The sequence below is a fragment of the Lolium rigidum genome, chromosome 5 (genome assembly GCF_022539505.1).
Source record: "Lolium rigidum isolate FL_2022 chromosome 5, APGP_CSIRO_Lrig_0.1, whole genome shotgun sequence".
NCBI classification, from domain to species: domain Eukaryota; kingdom Viridiplantae; phylum Streptophyta; class Magnoliopsida; order Poales; family Poaceae; genus Lolium; species Lolium rigidum.
The window spans coordinates 176,317,186-176,340,889 of NC_061512.1; the positions used below are offsets into that span (position 1 = coordinate 176,317,186).

General features: G+C 44.5%; 1 protein-coding gene across 1 annotated transcript; it reads right to left on the minus strand.

Annotated features, from left to right (window-relative positions):
• Nucleotides 1-15,832: 15,832 nt before the first annotated feature.
• Nucleotides 15,833-17,681, minus strand: LOC124654785 (epoxide hydrolase A-like). Its single transcript, XM_047193770.1, has 4 exons — nt 17,376-17,681; nt 17,114-17,290; nt 16,262-16,503; nt 15,833-16,192 (listed from the first exon to the last, which is right to left on the minus strand). Exons 1-4 carry the CDS (start codon nt 17,679-17,681, stop codon nt 15,943-15,945), a joined length of 975 nt encoding a protein of 324 aa, XP_047049726.1. The 3' UTR covers nt 15,833-15,942.
• Between the last annotated feature and the right edge of the window lie 6,023 nt (nt 17,682-23,704).

Below are 23,704 nucleotides of genomic sequence, written 5' to 3' on the forward strand. Positions count from 1 at the left end.
TTGCATTAAGTATGGTGCGTAATGTAATCAATAACTACATCCTCGGACATAGCATCAATGTTTTATCCCTAGTGGCAACAAGCACATCCACAACCTTAGAACTTTCCATCACTGTCCCGCATTTAATGGAGGCATGAACCCACTATCGAGCATAAATACTCCCTCTTGGAGTTAAGAGTAAAAACTTGGCCAGAGGCTCTACTAATAACGGAGAGCATGCAAGATCATAAACAACACATAGGTAATAGATTGATAATCAACATAGCATAGTATTCTCTATCCATCGGATCCCAACAAACACAACATATAGCATTACAGATAGATGATCTAGATCATGTTGGGCAGCTCACAAGACCCGACAATGAAGCACAATTAGGAGAAGACGACCATCTAGCTACTGCTATGGACCCATAGTCTAGGGGTGAACTACTCACTCATCACTCCGGAGGCGACCATGGCGGTGAAGAGTCCTCCGGGAGATGATTCCCCTCTCCGGCAGGTGCCGGAGGCGATCTCCTCGAATCCCCCGAGATGGGATTGGCGGCGGCGGCGTCTCTGGAAGGTTTTCCGTATCGTGGCTCTCGGTACTGGGGGTTTCGCGACGAAGGCTATAAGTAGGCGGAGGAGATAGGTTAGGGGGCCACACGAGGGCCCCACACAACAGGCCAGCGCGGCCAAGGCCCAGGCCATGCTTCCCTAGTGTGTCGCCAGCTCGTGGCCCCACTTCGTATCATCTTCGGTCTTCTGGAAGCTTCGTGTGAAAATAGGCCCCTGGGCGTTGATTTCGTCCAATTCCGAGAATATTTTCTTACTAGGATTTCTGAAACCAAAAACAGCAGAAAATAGCAATTGGCTCTTCGGCATCTCGTTAATAGGTTAGTGCCGGAAAATGCATAAATATGACATAAAGTATGCATAAAACATGTAGATATCATCAATAATGTGGCATGGAACATAAGAAATTATCGATACGTCGGAGACGTATCGGCATCCCCAAGCTTAGTTTTCGCTCGTCCCGAGCGAGTAAACGATAACAAAGATAATTTCTGGAGTGACATGCCATCATAACCTTGATCATACTATTGTAAGCATATGTAATGATTGCAGCGATCAAAACAATGGTAAATGACATGAGTAAACAAATGAATCATATAGCAAAGACTTTTCATGAATAGTACTTTAAGACAAGCATCAATAAGTCTTGCATAAGAGTTAAATCATAAAGCAATAATTCAAAGTAAAGGTATTGAAGCAACACAAAGGAAGATTAAGTTTCAGCGGTTGCTTTCAACTTGTAACATGTATATCTCATGGATAGTTGTCAATGCAAAGTAATATAACAAGTGCAATATGCAAGTATGTAGAAATCAATGCACAGTTCACACAAGTGTTTGCTTCTTGAGGTGGAGAGAGATAGGTGAACTGACTCAACATAAAAAGTAAAAGAATGGCCCTTCGCAGAGGGAAGCATTGATTGCTATATTTGTGCTAGAGCTTTGGTTTTGAAAACAAGAAACAATTTTGTCAACGGTAGTAATAAAGCATATGTGTTATGTAAATTATATCTTACAAGTTGCAAGCCTCATGCATAGTATACTAATAGTGCCCGCACCTTGTCCTAATTAGCTCGGACTACCTGGATTATCATCGCAATACATATGTTTTAACCAAGTGTCACAAAGGGGTACCTCTATGCCGCCTGTACAAAGGTCTAAGGAGAAAGCTCGCATTGGATTTCTCGCTTTTGATTATTCTCAACTTAGACATCCATACCGGGACAACATAGACAACGGATAATGGACTCCTCTTTTATGCATAAGCATTCAACAATTATTAATTTTCTCATATGAGATTGAGGATATTTGTCCAAAACTGAAACTTCCACCATGGATCATGGCTTTAGTTAGCGGCCCAATGTTCTTCTCTAACATTATGCATGCTCTAACCATTCTAGTGGTAAATCTCCCTTACTTCAGACAAGACGGACATGCATAGCAACTCACATGATATTCAACAAAGAGTAGTTGATGGCGTCCCCAGGAACATGGTTATCGCACAACAAGCAACTTAATAAGAGATAAAGTGCATAAGTACATATTCAATACCACAATAGTTTCTAGGCTACTTGTCCCATGAGCTATATATTGCAAAGATAAAGGATAGAAATTTTAAAGGTAGCACTCAAGAAATTTACTTTGGAATGGCGGAGAAATACCATGTAGTAGGTAGGTATGGTGGACACAAATGGCATCGTGGTTGGCTCAAGGATTTTGGATGCATGAGAAGTATTCCCTCTCGATACAAGGTTTAGGCTAGCAAGGTTATTTGAAACAAACACAAGGATGAAGCGGTGTAGCAAAACTCACATAAAAGACATATTGTAAACATTATAAGACTCTACACCGTCTTCCTTGTTGTTCAATCCAATACTAGAAATTATCTAGACCTTAGAGAGACCAATTATGCAAACCAAATTTTAGCAAGCTCTATGTATTTCTTCATTAATAGGTGCAAAGTATATGATGCAAGAGTTTAATCATGAGCATAACAGTTGCCAAGTATCACATTATCCAAGACATTTTACCAATTACTACATGTATCATTTTCCGTTTCCAACCATATAACAATTTAACGAAGAAGATTCAACCTTCGCCATGAATATTATGAGTAAAGCCTAAGGACATACTTGTCCATATGCAACAGCGGAGCGTGTCTCTCTCCCACACAAAGAATGCTAGGATCCATTTTATTCAAACAAAAACAAACCGACGCTCCAAGCAAAGTGCATAAGATGTGATGGAATAAAAATATAGTTTCACTAGAGGAACCTGATAATGTTGTCAATGAAGAAGGGGATGCCTTGGGCATCCACAAGCTTAGACGCTTGAGTCTTCTTGAAATATGCAGGGGTGAACCACCGGGGCATCCCCAAGCTTAGAGCTTTCACTCTCCTTGATCATATTGTATCATCTCCCTCTCTTGATCCTTGAAAACTTCCTCCACACCAAACTCAAAACAACTCATTAGAGGGTTAGTGCACAATTAAAATTTACATGTTCAGAGGTGACATAATCATTCTTAACACTTCTGGACATTGCACAAAGCTACTGAAAGTCAATGGAATCGAAAAATCCATCAAGCATAGCAAAACAGGCAATGCGAAATAAAAGGCAGAATCTGTCAAAACAGAACAGTTTGTAAAGACGAATTTCTAAGAGGCACCAGACTTGCTCAAATGAAAATTCTCAAATTGAATGAAAGTTGCGTACATATCTGAGGATCACTCACGTAAATTGGTATAGTTTTCTGAGTTACCTACAGAGAATTAGGCCCAGATTCGTGACAGCAAAGAAATCTGTTTCTGCGCAGTAATCCAAATCTAGTATGAACCTTACTATCAATGACTTTACTTGGCACAACAATGCAACAAAATAAGATAATGAGAGGTTGCTACAGTAGTAACAACTTCCAAGATTCAAATATAAAATAAAAGTGCAGTAGTAAAAACATGGGTTGTCTCCCATAAGCGCTTTTCTTTAACGCCTTTCAGCTAGGCGCAGAAAGTGTATATCAAGTATTGTCAAGAGACGAAGTGTCAACATCATAATTTGTTCTAATAATAGAATCAAAAGGTAACTTAATTCTCTTTCTAGGGAAGTCTTCCATACCTTTCTTGAGAGAAAATTGATATTTAATATTACCTTCCTTCATATCAATGATAGCACCAACAGTTCGAAGAAAAGGTCTTCCCAATATAATGGGACAAGATGCATTGCATTCAATATCCAAGACAACAAAATCAACGGGGACAAGGTTATTGTTAACAGTAATGCGAACATTATCAACTCTCCCCAAAGGTTTCTTTGTAGAATTATCAGCAAGATTAACATCCAAATAACAATTTTTCAATGGTGGCAAGTCAAGCATATTATAGATTTTCTTAGGCATAACGGAAATACTTGCACCAAGATCACATAAAGCATTACAATCAAAGTCATTGACCTTCATATTAATGATGGGCTCCCAACATCCTCTAGCTTCCTAGGAATAGAAGCTTCACGATTTAATTTATCTTCTCTAGCTTTTATGAGAGCATTTGTAATATGTTTCGTAAAGGCCAAATTTATAGCACTAGCATTAGGACTCTTAGCAAGTTTTTGTAAGAACTTTATAACTTCAGAGATGTGGCAATCATCAAAGTCCAAACCATTATAATCTAAAGCAATGGAATCATCATCCCCAATGTTGGAAAAAATTTCAGCAGCTTTATCACAGGCAATTTCAGCAGTTTTAGCAGTTTCAGGCAGTTTTTCGCGCTTTGCATTAGAAGTGGAAACATTGCCAACACCAATTATTTTACCATTATTAGTAGGAGGTGCAGCAACATGTGGATCATTAGCATTACTAGTGGTGGTAATAGTCCAAACTTTAGCTATATTGTCTTCTTTTTCATTTTCTTCTTTCTCCCACCTAGCACGCAATTCGGCCATCAATCTTATATTATCATTAATTCTAACTTGGATGGCATTTGCTGTAGTAAAATTTTTATTATTATGATTTTCATTAGGCATAACTTTCGATTTTAAAAGATCAACATCAGCAGCAAGACTATCGACTTTAGAAGCAAGTATATCAATTTTCCCAAGCTTTTCTTCAACAGATTTGTTAAAAGCAGTTTGTGTACTAATAAATTATTTAAGCATAGCTTCAAGTCCAGGGGGTGTGTTCCTATTATTGTTGTAAGAATTCCCATAAGAATTACCATAGCCGTTGCCATTATTATAAGGATATGGCCTATAGTTGTTACTAGAATTGTTCCGGTAAGCATTGTTGTTGAAATTGTTATTTTTAATGAAGTTTACATCAACATGTTCTTCTTGAGCAACCAATGAAGATAATGGAACATTATTAGGATCAACATTAGTCCTATCATTCACAAGCATAGACGTAATAGCATCAATCTTATCACTCAAGGAAGAGGTTTCTTCGACATAATTTACCTTCTTACCTTGTGGAGCTCTTTCCGTGTGCCATTCAGAGTAATTAATCATCATATTATCAAGAAGCGTTGTTGCTTCGCCAAGAGTGATGGACATAAAGGTACCTCCAGCAGCTGAATCCAATAGGTTCCGCGAGGAAAAATTCAGTCCTGCATAAAAGGTTTGGATGATCATCCAAGTAGTCAGTCCATGGGTTGGGCAATTTTTAACCAAAGATTTCATTCTTTCCCAAGCTTGTGCAACATGCTCATTATCCAATTGTTTAAAATTCATTATGCTACTCCTCAAAGATATAATTTTAGCAGGAGGATAATATCTACCAATAAAAGCATCCTTGCATTTAGTCCATGAATCAATACTATTCTTAGGCAGAGATAGCAACCAATCTTTAGCTCTTCCTCTTAATGAGAAAGGAAACAATTTTAATTTTATAATGTCACCATCTACATCCTTATACTTTTGCATTTCACATAATTCAACAAAATTATTTAGATGGGCAGCAGCATCATCAGAACTAACACCGAGAAAATTGCTCTCTCATAACAAGATTCGATAAAGCAGGTTTAATTTCAAAGAATTCTGCTGTAGTAGCAGGTGGAGCAATAGGTGTGCATAAGAAATCATTATTATTTGTGGTTGTGAAGTCATACAACTTAGTATTTTCAGGAGTACCCATTTTAGCAACAGTAAATAAAGCAAACTAGATAAAGTAAATGCAAGTAACTAATTTTTGTGTGTTTTTTATATAGCAAACAAGATAGCAAATAAAGTAAAACTAGCAACTATTTTTTTTGTATTTTGATTTAGTGCAGAAAACAAAGTAGTAAATAAAATAAAGCAAGACAAAAACAAAGTAAAGAGATTGGAATGTGGAGACTCCCCTTGCAGCGTGTCTTGATCTCCCCGGCAACGGCGCCAGAAAATCTGCTAGATACGCGTACATCAAGCGTCCGTTGGGAACCCCAAAAGGAAGGTGTGATGCGTACAGCGGCAAGTTTTCCCTCAGTAAGAAACCAAGGTTTATCGAACCAGTAGGAGCCAAGAAGCACGTTGAAGGTTGATGGCGGCGAGATGTAGTGCGGCGCAACACTAGGGATTCCGGCGCCAACGTGGAACCCGCACAACACAACCAAAGTACTTTGCCCCAACGAAACGAGTGAGGTTGTCAATCTCACCGGCTTGTCTGTAACAAAGGATTAGATGTATAGTGTGGATGATGATTGTTTGCGAGAAAACAGTAGAACAAGTATTGCAGTAGATTGTATTCGATTAAAAGAATAGACCGGGGTCCACAGTTCACTAGAGGTGTCTCTCCCATAAGATAAATAGCATGTTGGGTGAACAAATTACAGTTGGGCAATTGACAAATAGAGAGGGCATGACCATGCACATACATGATATGATGAATATTGTGAGATTTAATTGGGTATTACGACAAAGTACATAGACCGCTATCCAGCATGCATCTATGCCTAAAAATTCCACCTTCAGGTTATCATCCGAACCCCTTCCAGTATTAAGTTGCAAAGAACAGACAATTGCATTAAGTATGGTGCGTAATGTAATCAATAACTACATCCTCGGACATAGCATCAATGCTTTATCCCTAGTGGCAACAGCACATCCACAACCTTAGAACTTTCTGTCACTGTCCTAGATTTAATGGAGGCATGAACCCACTATCGAGCATAAATACTCCCTCTTGGAGTTAAGAGTAAAAACTTGGCCAGAGCCTCTACTAATAACGGAGAGCATGCAAGATCATAAACAACACATAGGTAATAGATTGATAATCAACATAGCATAGTATTCTCTATCCATCGGATCCCAACAAACACAACATATAGCATTACAGATAGATGATCTTGATCATGTTGGGCAGCTCACAAGACCCGACAATGAAGCACAATTAGGAGAAGACGACCATCTACCTACTGCTATGGACCCATAGTCCAGGGGTGAACTACTCAGTCATCACTCCGGAGGCGACCATGGCGGTGAAGAGTCCTCCGGGAGATGATTCCCCTCTCCGGCAGGGTGCCGGAGGCGATCTCCTGAATCCCCCGAGATGGGATTGGCGGCGGCGGCGTCTCTGGAAGGTTTTCCGTATCGTGGCTCTCGGTGCGGGGGTTTCGCGACGAAGGCTATAAGTAGGCGGAGGAGATAGGTCAGGGGGCCACACGAGGGCCCCACACAACAGGCCGGCGCGGCCAAGGCCCAGGCCGCGCTGCCCTAGTGTGTCGCCAGCTCGTGGCCCCACTTCGTATCATCTTCGGTCTTCTGGAAGCTTCGTGTGAAAATAGGCCCCTGGGCGTTGATTTCGTCCAATTCCGAGAATATTTCCTTACTAGGATTTCTGAAACCAAAAACAGCGAGAACAACGACAGCGGCTCTTCGCCATCTCGTTAATAGGTTAGTGCCGGAAAATGCATAAATATGACATAAAGTATGCATAAAACATGTAGATATCATCAATAATGTGGCATCGAACATAAGAAATTATCGATACGTCGGAGACGTATCAGGGTTCGACACTCTTATTTATCGAAAGTACTACGATACACCCCCTATACTTGTGGGTCATCAGCCGCCATCGAAGAACCCATCATGGGGGGTTCTGAAGCCCTTCCCAGCACCCTACCGGAGGGGGAAATCATCGCCGGAGGCATCTACATCGCCATGCCCGTCTCCGAAGTGATGTGTGAGTAGTTCATCCCTGGACTATGGGTCCATAGCAGTAGCTACATGGTTGTCTTCTCCACTTTCTGCTTCACATATCGATCTTGTGAGCTTCCCTACATGATCAAGACCATCTTTATGTAATCCTATATGTTTGGTTTGCTGGGATCCGATGAATATTGTATACTATGTTGAGATTAATTATATATATTCATGTCATATGTTATTTGTGAGCTTGCATGCTCTTCGTTGCTAGTAGAAACTCTGGCCAAATGGACACTTGTGACTCCAAGAGGGGGTATTTATGCTCGATAGTAGGTTCATGCCTCTAGCTTTCTGGCAGAGTGACGTTTAACTTCTAATATTGTAGATGTGTTGTTGGTACTAGGGAGAAAACAACAATGTTTTATCTGAGGGTAATTCTATTGTTTACTTTACACTTATTGCTTAATGCGATAGTCAGTTGCTTGCAACTTAATACTAAAAGGGGTGCGGATGCTAACCTGAAGGTGGATTATTAGTCATAGACACAGTTGGATTACAGTCTATGTATTATATTGTAATGTCCATATCAAATCTCATAGTAATCATCTTGTCATATATTGGTCGATATTCTTTCACTTGCACAACTGTAATTTGTTCACTTAACATACTATTTATCTTTATGGAGAGACACCTATAGTGAGCTATGGACCCGGTCCTATTTCCTTTACTGATAAATTCTACTGCAATCCTCTTCTGTTTACCTTTTGTAATTAAACATCTCTTTCCACTCCATACATCTAATCCTTTGTGTTCAGCAAACCGGTGAGATTGACAACCTCACTGCAAGTTGGGGCAAAGTACTTTGGTTGTGTTGTGTGCAGGTTCCACGTTGTTGCTGACGCCGGTAGTGCGCCCTGCCACTAGTCAGCCAGCAACACCTTCAGAAGTCACACATTTCTCCTACTGGTTGATTAAACCTTGGTTTCGTACTGAGGGAAAACTTGCTGTTGTGCTCATCACACCTTCCTCTTGGGGTTTCCCAACCGCTTCCATAACAACTGCCAACAAGATTATCTGGCGCCAACACCGGAGCACCATCATGTAACACAATACAAATATTAGTCCATAGGGATTATCATTAATTACCAAAACCACACATGTGGGATCCATGCACTTTCATGTGCCGCCACGGGAGGAGAGATCCTCACCACCGTTGTCCGTTGCACGGGCTTGGCCCGTCAGCCTCCTATGATGATGGTGAGGGACAAGAGGGTTGGGGAAGGGGTGGCAGAGGTAAATTTGAGGGTGCCCCCGTGCCGCCTAGGAGGAGGACGACCGGGGGGGGGGGGGGGATTTCTAATTCTTAGACAGTCTGCATGAAAGAATACTTGAGAGAGTATTATGTAAGTATTATGTAAGTTTCAACCATGATAATAGTACATACATGTTATGAAGGTTCTAGTTTGAGTATTTAGACGGGATTCGTGGTGAACGATATTCAAATATCCATACAAATAATATTTGTAGATATGATTTGTATCTAAGAGTTTGTATGTGTAAGAATATGATCTTGACATGTGAAAAATGAAACAATTTTGTTTAACATACATTCACTTGGATATTTGAATTACGTGTTACTTTTGTAAATAATAATGAAATATAACATATGAAAAAATGGTACGCAACAAAACAAATAAAGGAAGCATATATACTAAAGAATTTACACTAATGCGATAAGAGCCATCTTTCAAGAAATTCCTTGTTATGAGTTGTTCTCTAACCATAATGTTAGACTGGAGAGTGTGGTCAAGCCCAATGTTGCGCTCTTGGGGGAGTGCGGGCTAAATGCTTTTGAAATAGCCAACATGTTTCTTGGCGGGCCGAAGTTGATCAACACCAAAATGGAACGTCTCTCAGAAATGGTGGTGTGCAACGAAGATCTCGGTGTGCCTAGTGGCTCTGGACGTTTCGTCGGGCGATGTAGGCTGTCACACGCCTCAATAAGGACATTATTTCTGCCACACAGAACCTGAAGAAAACTCTCGGGTGGTTAGATGTTGGTGTGTATTATTATGTCGAAGGCTCCAGAAGTGCAAAAGGTTTCCCTAGACAAGTTGCGGCGTTTCTCAAAGTTCTTGATCTCCGAGGTGGGGTTGGAGAAGGTGCCATTGCTCCTCACGCTACAATACAAACTTTTATCCTAGAAAAATGACTTGGGCCACCCTACTACGTTGTACAATTTCTCAAGAAAAAATGGGCTGCTAAAGCGTGACCAGAGCTACTACACCATGCTTCAGAGGTACGAGAAGTCGTTCATCGGGACATTCCTATGCCCTCACAAGGATATCTCTTTGATTAGGTTTTGGTATGGCGGGTGGTATCTCTCCATGGTGATAGTGTTGTCTCGAATAGAAGTCCTCTAGCACCAGGCCCCTTTTGGTGGTGCCTGGTTTGGCGAGTTTACATCCGCTTGGTTCTTCCTTTCATCTGCATGGCTCCCTAGGCATTATCAACAACATTATGGGTTCTTCAATTGTCCATTCATATGATCCTTTTGCGAGCAAAATGTCCAGCCTTATCTAGCTATATATTTTTTTGAGGTAAAAGGCAGGTGTTGTGCCATTCGATTAGATAGAAGAAAATTTATTTACAGGACCGTAGAGGTCAAAGTGTGTCCATAAAAGACACGAAAAGGAAAAACAAAAACCTCAGCGGTATCCAATCTTCTAATCCAAGTTAGCTAAACTATATTTTTGAAATCCCTCTGGTTCTCCTAGTGTTGCTATGGGTACAATCCCATGGGACCCTTGTTGCACTCCAAAGATCTCGGTTTTGAATAATTCATACATCTCCTTTCAAATTTTGGAAAATTTCAAAATTTCTATTTTTAATTTTAAATTTGGTTGGGTAATTTCAAAGTAGCATGCATGGTTTAATAGCCCATGCATGATTGTGTTCATAACCTCTAAAGATAGCCCTTGCTTCTTTCACATGCTCGATGCACACCAACCTCCGGACCGGATTTGCCAGGACGTTATGGCGCCCGGCCCTTATCCTCCACCATCAATTCCATCCGATTGCATCAAGATTTGTGAATCATCTTTTGCGAAAACATCCTTAGGTAGTGTTTAATTCCTAGCAGACAGTCCTTTCTAGTTATGAAGTTCTTCGCACCTCTTGTGGATCCATTGTTTTGATAAACTTCTTCACAATTTTTTTTATGCATCCACTGTTGTCATTCTCAAGTTCTTCAGAAATTGAAGATGAAGATCTAACACAGTCAAGAAAGCTCTTCACAAAAAATGTAGCGTGTATCCATTGTTGCCATTATAAGTATCACTTATCAGATCTCTGTAAACTCCATAGATTTTCATAGATCTACCACAGTCAATAAAGTATTCGTTAAAATCTACAAGATCCGATCTACATAAGATCCATGAATAAACTGCAGAAGATCCATAAGATCCATAACAAAAATCTGCATATCAAATTCAGGAGCTTCAACAAGATCTAACAAAAGAAAAAGGGGAAGAAAAATGAAAAATAAAAATGGATCCTCGACGGAGAAAGTCGCGGCCGTGCTGGCTGGCGGCGGCCATGTATGTTCCGCTGGAGAAAGCCACGGTGAGGCGTCGGAGATTTCCAGGCCGGCACGAGGCGGCCCACGCTGGATGTCCTCCAGCTTGGAGGACGGCCATCGCCGGAGGAGGGAGAGTGGAGCGGGCCGTCAGCGGAGGAGGGTGAGGGGGGCGGCGCCTAGCTCGATCGGGGCCATTAGGGCTTCAACGGGGACTGCCCAGAATTTATACAAAGCACTCAAAAGCACCACATCGTGATTTTAAAAAAATGTGTGGTTCTGTTTGCAAAATTGCCAGGCGCGAAGCCCAAGCAATACCAGACGGGCAGGATTCAGTCCGAGCGCCATATGGTCTGCTTGTTGTTTTTATCGTCATCCTCCACCATGGAAACCACTAGCCAAAAGAACTCAGTTTTGTCAAAAGGACAAGTTTTGGGTGAAATTTGGATATTGCTACGTAACAGAATTTCGAAGCGCATGAGTGAGTTGTTGTGATCTGAGAGCATCTCCAGTCACTTCTCCCAAAGCGTCCCTAAACCGCACAAGATTGAGCGTTTGGGGGACGTGTTTTGTTCGTACCGCGTTTGGGGGACGTCGCTCCCCAGCCGCGTCCCCCAAACGCCGCTCCCAATGAGAAATTCAAATTGTTGCATTCAAAAGAGATCGTTCCCGCCGAATCGTCGCGATCAGAGTAGCGGCGATCAAATATAGCATATGAATAAAAATGTTTGCGAGGATTGTTTTCAAATTAAAATACAACAAACAATAAAACAAGTAAACAAATATAATAAATAGGGCTAGATGCTAGATCAAGGTGCCACGGTATTTCCTTTGATCCTCCACAAATGCTCAACGAGATCAGCTTGAAGTTGATCATGAACATTGCTGTCACGGATCTGTGCGTGCATGGTGAGGAAATCAACAAAATCTGCAGGCAACTCATGATCAACCTCCGCAAGAGGGCCCTCACACTCATAGAGACCAACATGTGTCCAGGCATGATTCTTGCGGTCATCCTCGATGATCATGTTGTGCATGATCACACAAGCCTCCATCACCTCCCACATTTGGTCGTGAGACCAGCTTAGAGCAGGATTCCAGGAAATCCTCTGGCAGCATTTTGTGCCATGATCCTAGCAGTCTCTTCCTCAGTTGGCCCTCGCAAGTAGTATTTGCCAAACTTTCTCACCACAGCTCGGCAAAACTTCTACATGCACTCAATGGCAGTAGACTCACTCATGTGAAGGTAGTCGTCCTGTGTATCGGCAGGTGCTCCGTATGCAAACATCCTCATGACGGCGGTGCACTTCTGAATCGACGAGAACCCGACAACGCCTACAGCGTCGAGCTTGAGCTTGAAGTAGGGGTCGAACTCTCGAACGCCGTGGAGGATATTCATGAACAGCCCCTTGCTCATCCTGTACCGGCGCCGAAAATTGTCGGCATGTGTTGCATCGTCGGCGAAGTAGCCGTTGTGCAGCATGGCATGCCCCTTCATCCTCTGTCGGGGCTTGGACTTCCTTCTCCCCGGCCTTGATCCTCCGCGGCGCGGCCTCTTCCTCTTCTCCGCCTCGGCGTCAAGCATGTCCTAGAGGGACGCGATGATCAGCAAATGCTCCCGGAGGTCGTCGTCGATGGCTTGCTCGTCCTCCAGCAGCAGGGCAACCATCTCATCGAGTCATCGTCGCTATCCATGTCTAAAAGCAAAATCAATGGTTAAAATTCCGCTGAGGCAGACGACGCAACGAACAACGGCCAATCGCGCCTACCTGGCAAGTCGTCAAGCACCTTGTGTGTGCGGAGGTGGGGCGGATTTGACGCCGCGTTCTAGGACGCGATGGCCAAGCGACGGCGGCAGAATGACCGGAGGGGTGGGAGGCGCGGGAAGGAGGAGCGACGAGAAAAAAAGGCGCGAATCAACGGTTTATGCAACACGTCGCCGACATGTGGGAACCCGCGTCGCTTCGTCTCGCTTTTCGTTGTGTCTGGCGTGCCCGGAGCGTCCCTTGTGGTACGGGGACGGCGGGGCGTCGCACACCGTATCGGGGCGCGCCGAACAAAATTGGGTTTTGGGACGGCTGGAACCGTTTCTTGGTCCGGCGCGCATCAAATTGCTTTGGGGACGCAACTGGAGATGCTCTGATGGCCCTACGTCACGTAGTGACACGGTTTCGATCTCTGGTCTGATTCTGATATAAAGCGTGGTGGCTAAGCTAAGTGATTACCAGTTTTGTGTCGAACTCGGATTACGAGACCGAGACGGCTTTCGACCGATCAGCAATAAAATGCCACCGTTCGACCGCATCTCACGTCATTCTCCTTCACGCTCCCCCTTCCTCAGCCAATTCTCGCAGGTCGCAGCCCCTTTCCACAGTGAGTCGCGACCAGCTTTTCCCGTACTCTGTTCAGCGGCGCGCCGGAGCCATGGAGGTCGCCGCCTACCAAGAGCCGTCTGTGCTCGGCCGGAAGCGCGCCTTTGGGGCACGTGAGGCGTCGGACGCGAAGACGGAGGTCTCCATCTTCAGCGCCGTCGGCAACATGGCCGACACGGAGCGCGCGATGAAGCTTCATCTTCTTCAGCAGCGGTTCAAGTCAGAGCTCGTCGCGGTTCAAGCCCTCCGCGACAAGGCCGAGAAGATCAAGGCCGCGTCTCCTCCTCCTCATCTTCTTCAGCAGCGGTTCAAGTCAGAGCTCGTCGCGGTTCAAGCCCTCCGTGACAAGGCCAAGAAGATCAAGCGCAGCAAGATGACGGCCGCGTCTCCTCCGCATCCCCCCGTGATCAAGCGCAGGAAGATCAAGGCCGTGTCTCCTCCTCCTCCTCCTCCTCCTCCTCCTCCCTTGATCAAGAGCAGGAAGAAGGTGACCCGTGGTGAGAGGGGGATGCTGATGGCCGACCTGGAGAAGCTAGCACTGTCGGACCTTCCCCACAACATCAGGGACCTGCTGGAGAAGCAGAGCCATGCCGTCCGCGACGGCTACATGGAGATGGACATCGCCACCTTCGACGACGACGCCATCATCCAGTTACGGAACCTGCTTGACGAGTTCCTTCCACAGTCGCGGCAAGACGGCAGCATGATGGCCGTAGAAGAAGTCGATATCGTAGGCGGCGCCTCCCCCTTGCCGCCATTCGCGCCGGTGTCTCTGCCGCTCGCCGAGGACGAGGAGGAGGACATCTGCGGCGACGACGAAACCATCGGCGACGACGAAATCATCGGCGGCAGCCCCTGCTCAAGCAGCATCACCGATTCATCTCAGGCGGAGCGCGACGCCACGCTGCTCATGGCCAGTGCCAAGGAATCTCTGGCGAGATGCAGGGCGAGGGAGAAGGCCCGTCAGGACGTGCTTCGGACCGAGAGGATGGCCAGGCATATGACCACCGAGACCATACACCCGATGCTCCTCAACAGTCTCGGCATTGTCGAGTACGACTACCACAGGGCGATCCCCTACACCTTGCTGCCCCGGCTTGGGCTATTCCTCAAGGATGACGGCGATGAGGAGCAGATTCTTGACGACGGAGAGATTCTTGGCGACTTGGAGGAAGGCGAGATCCGCTTCTGATCTTGCATAGCTAGATACGGACACTTGATGTGTTGTTCTTGATTCCTTCATTTTAGTTGATATGTTCTTTGATGTCTCGAAGAAGGCGTGTAATAAGCTATGTAATATGTATGCCAAACGCCGTTGACTACATGATATTGTCTGATCGATTGTTGGATCGTCAGAGCTGCAACAGCATTGTCATCGTCAGAGCTTTCAGGAGGACTTGGCTAGAATTAGATGCTGGCACTGATGTATTCTTCGTGTATGCCTGAAAGAAGGCTTGTAAACTCTGCACCATGTATGGGTAAGCGTGATTGAATATACTGTATGATATGTATATGATTAATTAGATCTCCTTCCTGCTGGAATTATGTAGTACTCTACTTGTTTGCAGTCCGTAGATGTTAATCTGGGAAGGAGCGACACAGACAGGGGGTGCCAATTTTCAGTATCATACTGACGGCAGGTCCCAAAAAAGGGTGGTGTTCTTCTAGATTGTCAAGTGCAATCAGCATCCCTGGTCTCTGGATATAATCTTACATTTTGTAATCACACACACACATAGTCATCTGCGTCATATATAGAGCTCCTTGGTAAGTCACATTGCTAGATATAAGTGTATGAGAAAGTTGTTGAAATAATCTTGCCTCTAATGCCGGTTAGTTATGGATTCTCTAATGCCTCTAATGCTAGATATAAGCGTATGAGATGAATAAAAGTTGTTAAAATAATCTTGCCTCTAATGCTGGTTAGTTATGTATTCGGGTTTGCTAGTATGTAGCATACATTTTACTTGAATATTGTAACAAACTCTCCATGTTCAGCTGAAGATCTCTGAAGTCTGAACATAGTCTGTTCAGCAACTAGTATCTCCAACAGCATTACACATCAAATTCGCATTCCAAGGTAGAGCTATGTGAGATTCTCTGCTTTGCTAAAGCAGCAGCAGTACACCTTATTAAAAACCTTGCTTTATTCAGTATTTCATCTGGAGAACACTTCACATATTTTACGCGCTCTTTCGTTCCATTCAGGTCAACACACATGGCTGTATCCAGATCTGACATTTATTCGAGTAAGCTTTTCCGTTCTTCAGTTCACAAAAGGTAGCACTGGCAGATCTACAACCAGCTCACTAGCAGATCATCTGCTTACTCAATTCTTACTAAACTTGTCAAGGAAGGACAATATTTCAGTGTTCACTCTCTCGGCCTGCTCTTGCTGGAGGTAGTGGTGTCCTTTGATGATGGCAACCTCAAGGTCTGGAACATTGGACTTCAAACCCCCGCTCTCGACGTAGCGCTTGGTTCCAAAGGACTCGAAGCCGGTGTCCTTGTCGCCCGCGATGAACTTCGCAGGCACCGTGATCTTCGCGCCATGCCATGGCGCAGTGAGCCTCCAGTTCCTGTGTTCCACATGGATTAGTGTAAAACTAGATTGAACGGAAAGTGTGAAATGAAGTTACGGAATTTACGTGTCCATCATGCGGTAGTAGTTGAGCGGCCCGGTGAAACCAGACTTCTGAAACTTCTCGGCGTACTGGCCTAGTTCTTCGTCAGTCATCCAAGGAAGTGGGGATGATGCTGATGCCTGTAAGAAGTCTATGATCTCTACTCCAGGAGGAGCGGTGATGCTGTCTAATTCAATTGAGTAGAACTTCTTTAGGACAGTCGCGACGTCATAGCGGGCGAATGCCTTTTCAGCCCTTCCAGGCTCCTGTGGGCATGATATTGAAATAAATTGGTTATTTTGCAACAGCTATATGGTGGTAAATGCAGACCATGGCTACAATTGCAAGGTATAAGATATGCCTATCTTGATGACACACTGGCATGAAGCTGTAATTATTTTCTTTTCGAGTTGTTTACAATGTTGTAGCAATGAGAGCCAACCTAATGTTTGCGCCATGAATATAGAATCTCTAAGCCTACTATTGATTATAGAATATCTAATCCTACTACTGATTATAGTATCTCTAAGTCTTCTTGTGTTTATTTTCCAAAAGTGAGACGATGCACTGTTCTAATTTTCAGAAAAACAAACAAGATCATAATTTGGATATAGACTATCAGTTAAAACATCAAAGTTTTTTGTCTATATCCAAAATAAGATTCATCAACCAATTACCCCCCTCGAATCGTCATCTCCTTCAAACTTTACATAAGCACGTTTTCTTCAATTTTTACTTATCCAAACCCTGCAGTTGCAAGAACTTCCATTTCACACAGCTCATGAGTCATGAACTGTAATTTTAGGCAGAAGATTGGATGCTGAAATCAAATCACAAGACACGGCAGGCAATTATGGCAAGGATCACAACTGAAACCTGGAACTGCGTGATGTAGAACCCATCGCCGAGGGCCGCGAAGATCTCCGTCGCCGGGAGAGGGGCACGTGGGAAGTAAGGCACCCCGAGGACGACGACGGCGCGCACGCGGTCCGGCCGGAGCAGGCAGAGATGCCACGCCACCTGCGCTCCCAAGTCGTGGCCCACCACAAACACCTGCGCCGGCGCCGGCGCGCACCAAGTCGGACTCAGTGTCACACTCGCAGTGGCCAAGAAACAAATAAACCAGAAAATGACGCACCTTGGGGAGGCGGAGGTGGTCGAGGAGCGCGACAGCGTCGCCGACGAGGTGGAGAACGGTGTAGGCGGCGGGGTCCGTGGGGGCAGAGGAGTCACCGTAGCCGCGGAGGTCGGGGGCGAGGGCGCGGAAGCCGCGGGCGGCGAGGGCGGCCATCTGGTGGCGCCACGAGAGCCACAGCTCCGGGAAGCCGTGGAGGAGGAGCACCGCCGGGCCGGCGGCGGGGCCCTGCTCCGCGACGTGGAGGGAGATGCCGTTGACTTCCGCGCTCCAGTGCCTCACCTCGCCGCCTGCGTCGACGGACTCCATGCTTGGGTCGACCGTGCGCAGTGCTCTGCTTCTCGTCCTCTTTCTTCTACGCGCGTCCTCTCTCTGTTTGTGAAGAAGAAGAAAAGGTTGATTTTACTCCAAATCAAATCTTTGACTCGCGCGTCGAGCCAGCGTGCGCGCTCTTCTGCTCTTTCTATGTCTTTCTTCTACGCGCGCTTTTCTATGCTTATTATTCCGAACAAATAGTACAATCTTTGACTGTAGAATTTCTTTTTTTAACACGGTAGAATTTCTTGCAATATTCATTCAACAACAAAAATTACAAATTATTAGCACCAACCTATCGAACTTTCTCTCCCGGATCGCTCTCGCGCAAGGGCAACTCCGGCGTGTCCAAACCCTAGACCAAAGCACACCCACAAACCCGTCACGGCGTCCCCCCTAGCCGGTGTCTCCGTCGGCACCGGCTGCAGCGGCGCCCTGTTGTCGAAGGCGGAAGGGAGAGGAGAGCGAGCCTCAGTGTGCCCTCTACGCGCAGAGAGACGGCAACTAGCTCGGCAAGGCAAGGTGGTCCTTGGCCGATGTGGCGACCTTTTGCCGACCAGCAACGACAGAGGATACGCCCAAGAGGCCTCGATCTGGGTTGTGTGGGCCTGATCTGGGCAGACAGTCGTGGCTGTTGTGCGGGGTGCATGGTGACGTGGTGGGCCGTCATGCTGGCGGGCTCCGTTCCTACCTGCTTGTCGGGGAGGCGCCGCGGGGACTTGTGTGTGAGGCATGTCTTTGAAGCAGGGGTTCGTGGCGTGAGCCTGTGTGTCTGCCAGCTTCTGTCTACTCAGAGCTACAAGCAGCGGGAGATGAATGGCACTATTGTGAGGGTGTTGCATCCTTCCGAGCCGTGGGAAATGAATGCACCGTTGTGAGGGTGTTGCATCCTTTCATCCATTATGGTGAACAGAAGGTTGGGTGGCAGTCAGGCCCGGTCCTGAGGTTTCAGGGGCCCGGGGCGAAAACTAGAAAATGGGCCCTTTAGAAAATTATTTTTAGATAAATTCAAAAAATGATTCTAAAAAAACATAAATTCAAAAAATGTTATGCTCTCTCCGATTCATATTACGTGACACTAATATAGATGTATCTAGACACATTTTAACTATAGATACATCCATTTTAGTGGCAAATAATATGTGTCGGAGGAAGTAGTAGATCGGTCGACTCTATTTTTTGTTGACTGAGATGTTTTTTTATTTCAAAATAGATAGCCTGAAGAGAAAATTATGTGGCATAAATTGCATATAGGGCAGGTAACAATCTACTTTATCAAGACTAACGGATTGGATTTAAAAAGAAATTATATCATTACTATATAAATAAGAATAATCTACTTCAACCAAAAATGCTAATAAAATAATCAAGTAATATACCTTTTAGAAAATTCATGAAATTACGATAAGTTTTTTTCACACTACAAGCACTCTTTCTTTACATGCTACTATGTTCTTTTTTGACGGCAACGTGCTGCCATTTTTTAGGGGATGAAAACATGCTACCAATTGTACATCAGTTTTTTCTTTGAGGAAGAAGTTACATAAGTTGATCTTGCTAATTCCATCTTGGACAATAAAATGATTCTCCCCTATGCGGTCCCTCGCTCCCTTCTCAAGCCTGATATGGCCCACCACTACTTAACCATCGGAACCTGATAGAAGAAAGGCCCTAGGCCCAGTTCGTGAAGGGACGGCCCTAGCTTTGTCTCTAAAAACGTTTCGCGTTTCTTCTTCGTGAGGAGGCAGTACGCTAATGGTGCCTCCGGCCGTCCGACGACTTGCTTTGCTGCTCACACATACCTAGGCAGGAGCCCCCTAAATTTCGCGGGCCCAGGGCGGCCGCCCCTCCCGCCCCCCCTTGGGCCGGCCCCGGTGGCAGTGCCTCGGGTTGGCCGAAAGGTGGATACGAGCCAGCTATGGAGGGGAGTGTGGTAGGCTGGCCGTCATGGAAGATGCCGTTAACTTCCGCATTCCATTGCCGCACCTAGCTCGCCGCATGCGCCGACGGACGCCATGCTTGGCTTTGGTTAGGTTGACTCGCCAAGCCGAGCGAGCGTGCTCTTCTGCTCGTCTTTCTTCTACCCGTGTCAGATTTTTCTTCTCACAAATCAAATGTTTGACTTGAGCCAGCGTGCACATTGAACTTGGGGTTTTATTAATTTAAAGTTGGGCACACCGTGTCTTTTATCTAAAAAAGGCCAGCGTGCCCGCTCTTCTGCTTGTCCTCTGTCTTTCTTCTACATGTACTTTTCTACGCTTATTCCAAATACAATCTTTGATAGTACAATATGTTTTTTAACACGGTAGAAATTCCTACAATATTCAATAAACTAGATGATACCCCGCACGTTGCTGCGGGAAATTATGTTAGTAATAATTGTTATCTGAAAACTACTCGTGGGAGAATTAAAAAATACTAATTTGTATCATCAGATATAATATAGAACCGAATACTCATATTACTTCGAACTTTGGAAGGATACACCTCTGTAAGCTTTGGAATGAGACAATACTGCAATGTTTTTCTGTCATTGTGGGGAACACCACTGTTAAAAATGAATGTTGTTTATGAACACGCGACTGCAGGGACAAAGGGAGTGTACAATTTTTAACAACAACATCCTTGTTACAATAGCCGACGAAGCATATATGGTGCTCCATTTGCTTGATTAATTTCTTCAGTTCCACTATTTTGACTCCTGCACTTAACATATATGCTTATATATGATGCATTTTTCTCAAGCATGGCTGGAAAAGAATAACAATCCGTAAGAAAAAGAACAGTTAAGTGATTGTTAAGCTGATCTTTCTATATCAATGGCCTATCTCCAAGGTTGATAAACGGCTAATATTGGAATCTCATTGTGTCCATGAGACCTAAGATGATAATAAAGGCACTACAACGAAATGATTTAGAGAAGTTGAATAAAAAGAGCTTACGCCAAAACAATACGTATTTGATCTTGTGAGTGAAGGCAAAGCACTGCAATTTAACTACACAATGCCTTTCAAGTTAAAGAATGCATATGAATAAACCAAAATCCAGGGGTTCGATTTGTGTGATACTCACTTCAGGCAAAATATATAGCCCATCTAATGTTTTCAAGCCTATAATGATACTTCAGTTTGTGTTGCCAAAACTGGGGATACTTAACCGATCTTTGCCCATACTCTGAATACTTAAACTGTGCTGGATATAGCAAATCATGCATTCAAATTAAAAGAACCTCTAGGACCATACTACATGAAGTGGTAACTTTTTTTCTTCGATAAAGGAGCATAGCCCCAACTGCCCTAAGGTTAAGAATAAAGCCACACTGCCCATGTATAAACTGTTCTGGATCCTTTTCGGTCACTAAAAAAAAACTCCTGGGTGAGGAAATGGAAATAACTTTTTAATGAACGAATAGATGGAGATATACAGTGAGTTTCACAAACTTACGTGTGCAACAAATGGAAAGAACTTGTCGATTTCTAGGCTTCACGTGTGCCGGATCTATAACAAATACAAAGATGCCTATGAAAAAAGATGGGATACCAGGAATAGTGGCACCAGAAAAACCATCTAGACTCACATACTCCTGCGATTAGAGAGAGATACGACTCCTCCGTGGACCACGCCAAATCTTGTGGATGCCTAGCACGTTAATGAATCAACGTAGGCTTCGATTCGACCGTCGGTCGGCTGCACGTGCTCCGCTGATGCTCACCCTTGCAAACAGCTCAATGACTCAAGAGGAGGAAAAAGTAGAGCTGCTTCACACCACCGGCGAGGCGCATGAGCTGAGGACAGCGGCACCGAGGCTGATACTGAGGCACTTGAGCATTCTCTCTTCCAGCTCTCCACCTCCCATGGTTTCAGGTTGCTGGCGACGTATTTATATGATGAAGCAGAGGAATAGTAAGAGGCATCATTTATAGATAATACTCAGGATAGGATTGAAAAGAACTACATGTAAGAGCCAGCCGAGGAGTCACATTGTTAAGGCAATTTATTTTTGAGGTGGGCAGTGAAACAGTTGCATGCATGGACACCATTATAGCAAGGGAAGATAATACAGTTTGGAAACCAATGAACAATTGTTGCAAATGAACTGCAAAGGAAACGTAAAATAAAATGGTCGTTGCTGATTTTTCTTAGAAGATGAATGGAATGGTGTTGTACGACTTTTTTTATTGGGCTGATGTGGCAGTTATTGTGATGTGGAAAGTCATGATTGCTCAAAGATGCTTGATGAGGTGGACCTCTTGCATGTCAAGAGAAATATCTTTAGTGGGGATGAACTTCTTAGTTATATAGGATAACTAAAAGATTATTATCACAGGAAATGAACTTTTGGATGTTATAATCTAAAAAGTGTAAAATAGGCGTAACATAAATTACATATTATTGAGCTAATTGTTGGCGAGGCAGGCGAGAAGGCCACTGCGCATTCATCAGCCGGTAGGTTTTTCATAGGCCGCTGCGTGGTGAAGACCAGCCAGGTCTAAATTATAGTTAACCTACATTTTTATTTCTGGCTGCCATGATTTCCCCTCTTTGACATGGCTAGCTCATTGGACAACATCCAATGTGGCATGGGCAACGACTGTCCCTGACCCCAGGCCACCATGTGTGGGTCGCGGTTGGTCTAGTGGTGTCAGATAGTTTTTTGAGTCACACTGAACCCAAAATGCGTTCGAGGGCCCGACTGGACGTCTTATTTTGCCTAGTGTTCCCAATAGAACTTTGGGGAGCCCTTTAGAGGGCGCGACAACAGATGATCTTATTATCTCACCTCATGGAAGCTTGATCTACATACGGTTTGGTCAACCCTCGAGCTTCTCATCTAGGTGAGACCCGAAGGCTATCATGAAGATAGCCCTAGATATATTCGCGTTAGTCTTGGAGCGCGCTCGGAAGCACCATACGGTAAGAGAGGCCCTCGTGGAGCGCCAATGGATTATAGATATCCAGTTCGCTGGCCCTTTGGCAATAGGTCCAGTTATGGATCAAGGTGCGGGATGTGCAGCTCTCGACGATGCTTGATTCACTCCATTAGAGATTGACAACAGATGTGTAGTATTCCTCCAGCTCCTCCTATGAGATCCTCTTCCAAGGACCATCATATCAAGATTGTGGAAGCTTAACATGTCAACTTCTTTATCTGGCTTGCTTGCATAGAGCGATGTTGGACATGTGACAGGCTAGCGAATGGGGGCATCGCCATGCTTCCACTTTGTGACCAGTCAGAGGAGGCCATGCATCACCTTGTCACCGGTTTCCCCTACACAAGGTCGATCTGGTTCGACATGCTTTCCTATATCCGATCCACCGCTGGTGCCACCGGTTGCGAAGGATGGCTTCATTGAATGCTGGCTAAGGGTGCCAAATCGACCCCCTCCCCCATGTACGTTACATAAGGGCACTTCTTCACTCATTTGCTGATGGTGTGGTGGATTTGGAAGCATCACAATGCAGTTGTCTTCGACAACGCGAGACCTAGCATGAGCAGTCTCTTCGACACGATTCGAACTGAAGCTCGATGGTCGGATACTGCCGACACGATTAGCTTGCAAGCCTTGATCCTAGTTGCTCCATAGGTCTAGTGGGTCGATTTGTATGGTGGGGTGTTGGCTCGTCCCGAGATATTTGTAAAAACTCTTTTTATGAATGAATCAAAACGCAATGTTTTTTGTGTTTTCGCGAAAAACTTGGTTCACACATGGATTTGATTACTGAAGAAACTAATGTAGAGTTGGCAATGGGAGACATATTTGTGCGTGTCGTGATCCTTGGATTCCATGTGGACCAAGTTTAAGACCGATATCAAGTAAAGCAACCTGCATATTCAACAAAATCTCCGATTTTCTAGATGAGAAAGGTGCCTAGAAAATGACCCGTTTAAATGGGTATTTTATGTTTGTCAATGTGGATACAATAGTAAAGACTAAGGGAGTGTTTCACCATTATCTAGCTGAAAATGAAATTCGGTTCAAAACAGATGTGTAACAGTTGTATTCATTCATCTCTTA